The sequence below is a fragment of the Contarinia nasturtii genome, unplaced genomic scaffold (genome assembly GCF_009176525.2).
Source record: "Contarinia nasturtii isolate CC-2019 unplaced genomic scaffold, AAFC_CNas_1.1 Cnas_scaffold_695, whole genome shotgun sequence".
Lineage (NCBI taxonomy): Eukaryota > Metazoa > Arthropoda > Insecta > Diptera > Cecidomyiidae > Contarinia > Contarinia nasturtii.
Window position 1 is genome coordinate 2,323,754 of NW_022198046.1, and position 11,305 is coordinate 2,335,058.

The following is an 11,305-nucleotide window of genomic DNA, read 5'->3' on the forward strand; positions in this document are numbered from 1 at the left end:
TCTCTCTCTCTCTCTCTCTCTCTCTCTCTCTCTCTCTCTCTCTCTCTATCTTTTCAGTGAAAAAAATCTAACTTTTCCATAAATAAATTCGAAAACAGAACGCTAGTAAACGAGAATGCTTTCAATTCAATTTGATGAAACGATTAGTTGATTGAATGAAATATCATTCGACGTACGCAAGAACGCCAGTGTAAACGTATTTCGTCGATGATTTTTAAATTGTTACTGTTAAACTGATACTTTGCAATTATTTCGCTACTCTATATACACACAGTCTCTTTGAAATGAATCAACGATTGCAATTTTGTATTGCAATGAATACCGTATAAGGTTCGACAGTTCATTCGTGCTGCTTTCGTGCCGAACAGAAAATTTAATGCGGAATTTATCGACGAAATTGATTTGATTAAAGTTCTTCGTATTCGGTTCGATTTTTAACGACGAGCAAATATTCTTATCGATATGAGACTGAATGAAAGAAGAGAGTTTTGAATGCAAGTGATGAAATGTAAATACGACGTAAACTCGACGTAAACTCTCGTCTTTTCATTTCATTCTCGTCTATTCTGCAAGCAGCAGGCAGCTTTATTATATAACATAAGATGGAATTTTATGGTTTTATATATTTTATTATGACCACCATTGAGTCGAAAGAGAGAAAAAAAAGAGTGTGTGCGTGTGTGAGAGGGAGTGAATTTTCGGAACGTCTTGAAATCAAATGATAGCTAAAGTTCGGAATTGAAATGATGTTAGAGAAGCAAAAGGATCGTAAAGTACAGCAACGTAAATTATGTTTTCAGTACTTTTCTTTCATCCATAAATGAAATTCATATTCATCATGCAGGCCATTCGTTCAATTGAAGCTCAATGCTTTCGAAATATGTGCAACAAATTCCAAAGTCAATACAAATTTATTTATTTTCTTCGATCGAATTTTGAGTTTAAATTTGAGGCCATGGGAAAAAGTTTGAAGTAAAGTTAACATTTTCCTTTCACTCCCTCTCTCTCTCTCTCTCTCTCTCTCTCTCTCTCTCTCTCTCTCTTTGATTCCCTATTCATATTCTTGTGCAAAAATCTTCAATTTCAATGTTCGCTCTCTTGCTTTCTTTATTAAGCGGAACATGTAAATTTCTTCATTAGATCCCATTTGAATAGAACCTTACATAGCATTCGGCTTAAATGTGGCCGACTTTTTGCATAATTCAATCACCTAATTTGGAAACATTTTAAGGCGATTACATCGATTCGTGATGCTTTCATATAGCTGTCAAAAATATTCGTCAAGAATGAGCGAGCGAGCGAGCGAACATAAGCGATTGAACGAATTCGTTTTCAATGGTTAATGGATTCAAATATTATTGGTAAAATGTTGAAATTCAGCAAATGACAATGATCATGGGTATAATAGAGAGAAAGTTAAAAGCCTAATAAGAATCGATTAGATTTAATTTATTGAATAAATGTTCATGCGGCTGCATGGAATATTGAAGCGGTGGTCATATTGCAAAATGGTTTATAATGCACTTAATCGCATGCAATATGAATGAACGTCATTCGCCTGGCTTACTCAACGTCCATATAATATACATATAGTAATCAGATAATGCATGTAGATGTAGACTTCGTGTGTATTTGTTCGGTGCGGTCACTGGGAATAATGACGATGACAGCCACAGCGACGGCATACACACGATAGAGATAGCGAGAGATGACGATGCGATGATAATGACAGCTATTTTACTGTGGAAATGGTCAATGTGCTTTTATGTTAATGCTTCGACAGATTTCGACATACAAATTCAACAGAGTTAATGTTTTGGGAATTGCCCCGTTACAAAATAAACGCAACGCTGGCGTTACTGCATTCACATCACACAAAATGCAATCGAAACTTTTTCTCAAACCTCATCGTCTCCAGGACACCGATACATAGCGCATGAGAAAAAACAACAACAACACACACACAAACCAAGAAAAATTTAATAGAGAGTGTTAGACAGAGGGCGAAAGATTGAGCGAAAGAGAGACGATTCTGATGAAAATGTGTGTTATGTCCCTTTGGTGCCCGAATGTTAACGTCGATAGTATCGTTTGTGGCTCGTGCACTGTTACGCATAATGCACTGTCATGGTTCTGTATCTTTTTCGCTCTCTCTCTCTCTCTCTCTCTCTCTCTCTTTCTCCATCTATATTTTGCTAATCATACATACATGCACAAAAAGTGAGCTTAAACTGTGAAAATTTAAAATCGATATCGCAACAAAATAACACAGCTAATGCATTAACAAGCCGTTCCCATACAATGTTTCAGTGTTGATGCGAATGGCCAGGCATTTGGAAAACTGGTAAAAAGCATTAAAATTATTAGCGCCTGGCCAATGAGATTTAATCGAAACGAGATTGAATGCATCGTTGATCGAACAAAACATACGCACGCAATACAAAAGAGATTGTGTGTGAGTGATGTACCATCGACATAATTCCAATGACTTGATTGTTACTAACAATATTTACACTCGGCAATTCAGCATTGTATGTCTGTCAAATTGGACAGCCTATTGCGGACGCGAATATATATTTAAACCTGATTGTGATAAACAAATCTCTCATCACATTTGGACCAAATGTGCAATCTACATTTGCATACGATACGACTAATTCATGCAAATTAAATCCAGTTGTTCGTTGCCAGTTTATTGATGTATCTGGATGTTGAATCCATTCGTTTAGTAGTTTTTGATTTTGACTTTGCGATGCGAAAACAATGATGATTTGTACATGAGTTGTAGTTTTTTGCATCGATGAAACGAGAAACACAAAAAGAGAAAACAGAGCTCAATGGATAAATTGACATTTGACGCCGGTATTTTTCCGCAATTTGAAGAGGCAAAAAAAAACATAAAATTTCCGACAACTTTATTTGATTATGGAAATTAGCAAACGTTACTCTATTCTATCTCTCGCACATGCAGAATAATAAATGGGAACAAAAAAGCGAGTATCATGCATATAAAACATTTTAACACAAAATCATTCAAATGACCAGAAAAACGCATTAAATCTAACTCCATCAATCTCAGTGACCATTACCATATTTCACATCATATTCAAATATTATCAACACCGGAACGTAAAAAAAATATCAAATTCGCTTGATTATAAATATTTTATATACGAGAGCACACGAATGATGATGGTGTCGAGAAATTATATATAAGTTACAATGCCGTCAAGCGTCATGAATTGTCGATGTAAATATGATCTTAAATGAGCTCACATGAAAGCGACCCAAGCGCAGGTATAATAAATATCAAAATACGAGCCGTGCCAATGATTGTGTTTTTCTTTTCGTTTTCCTGCTCATTATGTAACACAATCAATGTAATTTATGACGTAATTAAATATTCTTTATTCGATAGCCACCCACACATTTGATATTTTGTTTGTGTGGGCTTGTGCATGGATATGTACTGATAAAGTGTCGAAAAATACGTGTGAGTTCATGAGCCATATCGGAATAGTGGCTAGACAATTACTTTCACATAAAAATTTGCAAGATTTCTGGGCCACCGTCATAAATCTACCACTAAAATCGCAGCGAAACGGCAAGGTGGAAAACAATTCACAGTCATTCAGTTGGACTATCAATTTTACTCATTTTTGTGTTTTATATGCAACAAACAAATTTACGTTTGATAGAGGGGTTTTCGATGGAACACGAACTTTTTTACTTCTTTCACGGCGATAGTGTGGAAACAGTTCAAATCGCATTTGGTGCGTGCACATTCAGATATTCACAATTGATTTGAATGTGTAAGTTTAAGAGTTGAGAGAAAAATCACATACCTTCATTGCCATTCACATTGGCAATAAAATATCCATTAAGTCCAAGCACAATTGTTGCAAAAAACACTTCATTTAATCCCTTTGCTTTCATGCTCTCTTCCACTTTGTTGTTCTCTTGTGTGGTGGTGGTGGTTTCTGATGATGATGATGGCGGTGGTGGTGCTCGACGTTGTCGTCGTCACTAGATTTTCGCGTGGTGTAGTTTCTTCTTCTGCTACTACTCTTTCTTCTTTGCCGTCGTCGTGTGTTTTTTTGATTTTCTCAACGGCGGCAGCGGTGAACAGCCGATTTGTTTAATGGTCTCCGGTGTGAGCTTTTTTTTTTCTTCTTTCTCTCTCACTTTCAGCGTTTGGTTTATTCGTTCACAAGCACATTCTACCGAAAAAAATATATTTATGCCTTAACACACGTTTGAATGCGCCAATTTCTTAAGCAACGTTTGAACAATATTCTATCACTCTAGCATAATTCTTCTTTTCTTCTGTTGCTGTTTATTTCTTTGTTTTTTCTTCTTCTCTTTCTCCCTTCAGTTCTTTTCGATTTTGTTTTTTTTTTCAATTCAGTTTTGTTTTCTACCGTAATATTTTTCGTCTGTGGCTATATGGTTTATGATCGTAAAACACGCAATACTATTTTCTTGTGTTCAATGGTTTCTATTTTCCATTGTGACGTCTCCGTATAAATTTTCTCTCGTTTACTCTCTTCTTCACTCTCTGTCTTTCTCACTGTGGTCACGATTTATTTTGAAATATTAAATCTAAGCGCGTTTTGTACAATGCAATCAAATCAATTTGAGCAATGGGGTGTGAGCAGCAACGTCGTCTTCATTGCAATAATATGAAACAAATAAAAAAAACAATGAACAATGGTTACAAATACAAACCGAAAACCGTATTTATATTTTTTACGCCTTTGCTAAGACTAAATTTAACACTTTTACAGTTTAAACTCACGGTTTTATTTACTACACCGTTGTCGGTGGCCGTTTAAATCATCAAACGTTTCGTTTCTGTGTTTATGAGCGCAAAATGAGCGAACGGTTCATTTTTCCGGTGCTATGTATTGCTAATTTTTCGTATGATTTTATGTGTTAAAATTTTTATTGGCATGGCATTTTAATAGGTTTTCGCTTTTCATTGAGATTAATTGACGTGCAGTGGCATCAAAGTGGAAAACTTTTCGCACGTAATCCGTAACATACACACATCAACAGCATATAGAACCTATGAGTAACTAACTGAATGGAATTCAGTATATGATTGTCGTAAGTATGGGGGACGCTTGATACCAATCAGATTTAACAATAATAAATCCTTTGGAAAACTCTTGACTTGCATCGAAACCTGCATCGATGCAGTATAAACATGTTTGTACGTAAACACACTCACTCAAGAAAGAAACAAATTTAAACTACAAAAGTCTCAAGTCTTATTCGTCTGTGGACGACTTTAATTAAAAAATGTTTTTGGAAAACATTCTTTGGGTATTTCTTTAACTTTTCGCATGGAGATTAAAAATACGGAATTTATACTCGTTTTCTCTATAGCCATAAGATTAAAAGAATTTCTCCCAAATTCACTGAATAAATGATTTTAATTTTATTTTCTTTTTCGCTTTATTTTTATCTCGCAATCTTATTTCAATTAATTTCGTAAAATAATGTGAATGTGTGTTTAAAACTTGAAGACGATTAAGAATGTAACGATATTGAGCACTAGTTTTGAGTCGAAATGGAACCGGCAAGAGCAGCTGTTCGAACCTTACTGACTCGATTCCGTGGCGACCAAATCATTTTATATAGCTGCAATTTTTGTTTTGATACACATCGTCGACAAACGGCAAATGCATAACATTGGCATTGAGCATGCGTCGACATTTCATCGACACTCCGCGTGCTATATGTGCGGCATGATAGACGATTTGAATTAGATGGAACAAAAACAAAAAGAACAAATATAGCAGTAGTTACAACAACAACAACAACAAAGAAGAAACAATCACAAAACCATAACCATCGACCGCGTGGACTGAGTTTGAGGCAATTGATGACAATATGTATGATATAGAAGCTATATGTTTGAGTTGCCGTGTGATTTCGTCTCAGTCCTTTTCTCTCTCTCTCTCTCTCTTCCTCGAGATCTTCCGGAAAATTGTTGTATCGAAAATCGAACCGATGTACAAAAGCAATCTGATACCGAGATGAACTGAAATCGCACGCGTCTACCAAATACTAACGTGTGTCTGTGTCGCATCTCTTTTTCTCCCATTTATAGTGCAGTGTGTATACATAATCTTCAGCAAAACTCGATGTGTGTCTGTGTGCAAAGAATTGCAATCTTGAGTTTTTTGGTGCCGAACTGTCTTTTCGATACTAGCTCAATTCTTCTTTTTTCTCATAAAGTCTTGTCGTTCTGCTTTTGTGTGTCGAATCTTTGGTTTCTTTTCTTTACTTTATTCGTTTGCGTCTTCCATTGCACCACAATTTCGCCTTTGCTGAACTCGATGAAGTGTATAAGTGGCCTCAGACTCGGAAAAATCAAAATTGTATATATATGTAGTATGTTTTTCCGTCTTAGTCTCCCTTTCTTCCTCTCAATTTCTTGCCAATGATCCCAAGCATTGAATGATGTTGCACATATCCAGTTTGTGTCGGATGATTTTCATTGATACACACCGAAATGGCATACATTTTTATACATAGGAAACATAATACGATGTACCATCTCTTTTCAATGGGATTTGTGATCATCGATACGGTTTTGGACGAAAATGAATGAAATAAAATACCGAAAGTACAAAAATAAAATGATTATTATTGGCAGACCAATACACATGTAGGACGAGCGAAAACATTATAATTTCTCGACATATTTGTGTCGAAATGCCTTGAAATTTCGTTTTAATTTTGGAGCTATATAATTAAATTTTTAAGAAAAATTGCTGATCCCGCCACTGCTGCTACCCACATTTCAAATGTGAGCATACCACGTCAAAATCAATATATTGAATGTCTATTGAAATGAAATCGATCGATGACAATTTTAATTAAAAAACACTTTTGATGGCATTTTTCTCATTAAATTGTAAAACAATTAAAAATACTTTTTCCGGGACGGTTTTTTTCCTCCTATTTTGACCTATTTTAATTTCGTCATTGGCGTCGTCGTAATCGTTGTTGACGATCTCGCTGAAGCGATTTCTTAAAAAAATTTAATGACAATGATTCTTTGAAGAGTGTGAAAATTGTAATTGAATTTCTTTTGTCTGTCACAATAAAAGCGGCGACAACAAATCAATTGAATTGTTCGCTTCTTTTGTGTGCACAATCCATAAAAAGATATAATTAGCCTCGCAGAAACAATTACAATATAAAAGAGCCAAAAAAACATGCAATATTCGAAAAACGACGAGAGACTGTTATCTTAAGGCACAGCGACACACGTTATATAATTTGCAAACGTAAAAGAAGCGGTGTTTTTTCAAGCAGATGCAATTATGGGATAAAAATAAAAATTGAACTATGAAACATTGATTTATATTTTCCTTGCCAATTGGTTCGATTATACGAATCATTCGAATAGAAAGAAATGTGCCGTAAAGTATGTTATAATTGATGATTGTCGCACACGATTTAAAATTTTATCACATTATTTTGGCAAAAGAATCGAATTTTCAACCAACTGTAACTTAAAATTATCGAATGAAAACCAGTAAAAATACAACGTGTGTATGCATTTGGAGCTTAACAAAATCGCATAATCATTCGCTTGCATTGACATGTTCATTCTAAATGACGACAATTTGTTTCATCCTTAAAGACATAATGTTGTCTGTCATTATCGTTTCAAATAATAATCAGAACCGAAGCCAAAAATAAGTGGGGACAAAAAATAACACGATGATTCACTAGAACAATCGAATGAGAATGCTATTTTTTGATCATTTGTCTAGATCGGGGAGCTGGAATAAATTGATTTGCGTTTGCCAAACGATTGAGAGAGAGAGAGAGAGCGCGAAAAAAATGTGAGCCATCCAGCCCTAGATAAATATTGTATTCATTTTCTGCAATTAAATTAAGTCAATAAGCGATAGTCTATACGGAGAGTGAGAGGGGAGAAAAACATTGTTGTCTTTTTTTCTGTGATGGGAAGAAATCAAGAGGAATTTGATTGACTTGATTCATTGGCTCATCATTATTTCTCATCGTCTTTTTTCGTACATCATTTATATGTCGATTTTTGTATATACCAGAGAGATTGTGCATCGATTTTCTACATGGTTGTGTCTTCGTTTGTGCCATTTGTGCTCTTCGACAAACAACAGAGCGAAGCGTATCATCAGGTAATTTGATGGGTGCTCAGTCAAGTAATGTGTTGAACAAAGAATACTCACTGTTGGCTCAAGTGTGTTGTTTTTACAGTGTGTTTTTTCTCTCAAGAACATTTCTCTCTTTCTCCCCAATAGCATAAAATTGACTCTCATGTATTTTCCTTCCGAAGTGGTCTAGAATAACACACGAATTATTATTCAAGTAGTGCTTCTTCATCCTAGACAATGGCCTTCTTCAAACTCTCTCCACAACTCTCAACAAACTGTATGTAGTGCAAAATGAAATGACGTAATTAGCGATACCCCGCACCCGGCCAATTTAAATATTATCTTTGGCGTTTACAATTCCTAGAGTGCGTCATTTGGAGACACATTTCATAAATGAGCAAATGAAAAGTGGCACTCATTTTCGACTCAATGCACACTCTCTCATGAAAAACTACTGCTTTTTCTTTTACGAAGAATTAAGCAATTTTGGTGTGCTTTTTCCTTCTTCTCCACTACCATTAACATTTGTTTCCGTGAGCGCGAAAAATTCTTTGCACTCTATGAAATTTTGTGAAATTCTGCAGTTTTTACATTCATTTATGTGGAAAATATATATCCGAGCAAAATTACTACATGGAATTCGATCACCATTTTTTTGAGTGTATGAATTCTGAATTTTGCGATTCAATTGGAGGAAATGTGTTTGTCGATAAATATTTGTGCGGAGAAATTTAAGCGGTTCGGTTTTTATGATTTATTTGACCTTAGTACGCCCGATTAAATGTTCCCTGATTGTTATTGATTTTATACTTTATTTAAAATGCACACCAAATGAATTTATGCATCGAATCACACATTTCACGATTCCCATCGCAGTTATCAGTTTAATCAATCGCATATTGATCGATTTCTTCTTTTTTTTTTTTCATTTTATTCATCATTTTAGCATCGATTTATTAAAACCACAATATTTTCCACTTTTACACTATTGCAATTGATGGTGCTTTTTTCTCTCTCTTTGCGATTCGATGCATCGATGAGCTTAAAATATTTTTCGATTTCATTGTTTTGGGTTATATACAATATAAAACGTCTCTATATCAATTGGACTAAGTGTATTAATCAACGCGTTTCATATTAATATACAACATTTCTCGGCCATTTTTTGTGTGCGAAAATAGCTTAATGACTTTGAAATATCAAATGGGCTTACTAATTTATTCATTTATTGATAACATTAGCGATTGCATTTAATTAATTTTGTGCAGAATAATTTAAATGAAACGCAATAAATCAAGTAAATGTGATCAAATTGCGCGATATCATATTTGACTGATTAATTTGAACATTTATATTCGCATCTGAATTGATTTAATTGCCAATGAATGTTATAACATCTGATTTTTTGATAGCGTATTGTGCTTTCCGGGTATTTTATGCATCTCGAATTGAATTTGTTTCAATTTTACTGCATGAAAAGCAAACAACTGCGCTGAAAAAGACATGAGTTATAACAGTGAATAATAACCACAACAAATCATTCATACATTTTACTTTTCCGCACACATAGTGTAAGGTGAAAAGTATTGTAATCGGTCAAAATTTTGAAAACTTCAGAAACATGTTTTCTGGACGTTTCTGAGGTCAGCGAACCCGAATCAGGCCGTTTTGAGCATGGTTTATGTTAATCTGTACGTCGTACGTCGTACGTCGTACGTCGTACGTCGTACGTCGTACGTTGTACGTCGTACGCAAAATTTGTTAGCAAGATTGCGCTCATCGTAGAAACTTAATTCAAAATCTGACTTTACAGGATGATTGGGGGTCCCGAGGAATAGAAATCATTAGCTTTTGAGCGACTTTGGTTGATGGGAAAAAATGTCATGCCTGGAGTGATACCTATGAAAAAGAGTCCAATTTTCGTCCAAAAGTCATACTTAATGTGGACTTAAACATTCAAAAATATGTATTGGGGGGTTTTTTGGCACGAGAAAACCGAATCTGAGGTTATTTTTGAGATACAATCAATTTTTAAAACAGTTTCCTTGAAAAAATCACAAAAAAAAATGAATTTTTGTATGGGAGCCATGCCTGTATGATACTTTAATGACGTGAAACTTTGCACAGACTATTTTTTACACAAAATAATAACATTCTGAAAGTTTGAAGAGATTTCGATCAAAGTTAGGGGTACCTTCCATACAAAATTTTAAATTTTCGGCTCAAAAACGAATATTTTGTATGGGAGGTACCCTTAATTTTGGTTGAAATTTCTCCAAACCCTACGAATGTTATTTTTTTGTGAAAAAATAACCTGTGCAAAGTTTCACACCATTAATATAGCATACAGACATGGCTCCCATACAAAGATCCAAATTTTTTGTGACTTTAGTTATGGAAAGTGTTTCAAAAATAATTTTTATGGCAAAATTAACGTCAGACATATTTTTTATAGTATTTTGTTAGAAAATAGAATACTTTCAAATGTCGTACAAATGGGTTCATCATGAAAGTGTGAAAAATCTTTTCTCGGGTACTTCTGCTATTAAATTAAAAAATATTTCGTTGCCAAAGTTGAAACATATTTTTTGGTTTCGAACTTTACGACGCTTGAAAGGCTTGAAAAATCGAACAAATATTATTTTGAACTTTCTTAATAAAATACGCAACTACCACAGTGCGGAAAAGTTCGTCTTACTCCCGTAAGACTTTTTATTTTTGTTTATTTTAAACTCTATTTCACTTTATGTTTCAAATACCATCTCATATGCTGTAAAAAGTGTCTTGTATGATACAAGTTGTATCACATAAAATAGATTTAGTGTATTTCATCCTTATGACTTGATCGATTTTCCCTCCCCATTGCGAACAAAACAACTGAATAGCATAGCCATAATAAATCCACAAATAAAGCGTCTTTATGGGATTATTCTGTGTATGAATGGCAAACATAAATATTCCCATTTAGCATTTATAATTACTCAAACCATGACCATTAGGGTGTTTCCACATGGAAAATATTAAAAAGTGGCTATTATCATTTTGAAGAGCGTAAAATTCTGTATAAGATCATTTGATTTTCGATGCTGATTGGTCGCCGATGTCACTTCCTGGACTAAAAACACATTTGTAAATTGATTTCA

General features: G+C 34.4%; 1 protein-coding gene and 1 pseudogene across 2 annotated transcripts in view; one reads left to right on the forward strand and one right to left on the reverse strand.

Annotated features, from left to right (window-relative positions):
* Positions 1-5,591, reverse strand: part of LOC116341134 (neurotrimin-like) — a 94,504-nt gene extending 88,913 nt beyond the window's left edge. The window contains exons 1-2 of one of the 2 annotated variants that reach the window (XM_031768029.1): positions 4,799-5,591; positions 3,846-4,667 (exon numbers count right to left, since the gene is read on the reverse strand). In XM_031768029.1, the coding sequence (XP_031623889.1) occupies positions 3,846-3,936 (91 nt within the window). In that variant the 5' untranslated portion in view covers positions 3,937-4,667; positions 4,799-5,591. Of the gene's footprint in view, positions 1-3,845 lie in introns of both variants that reach the window. The other variant, XM_031768028.1, reaches the window with a different exon arrangement.
* A 2,808-nt stretch (positions 5,592-8,399) lies between these two features.
* Positions 8,400-11,305, forward strand: part of LOC116340543 — a 44,499-nt pseudogene continuing 41,593 nt past the window's right edge.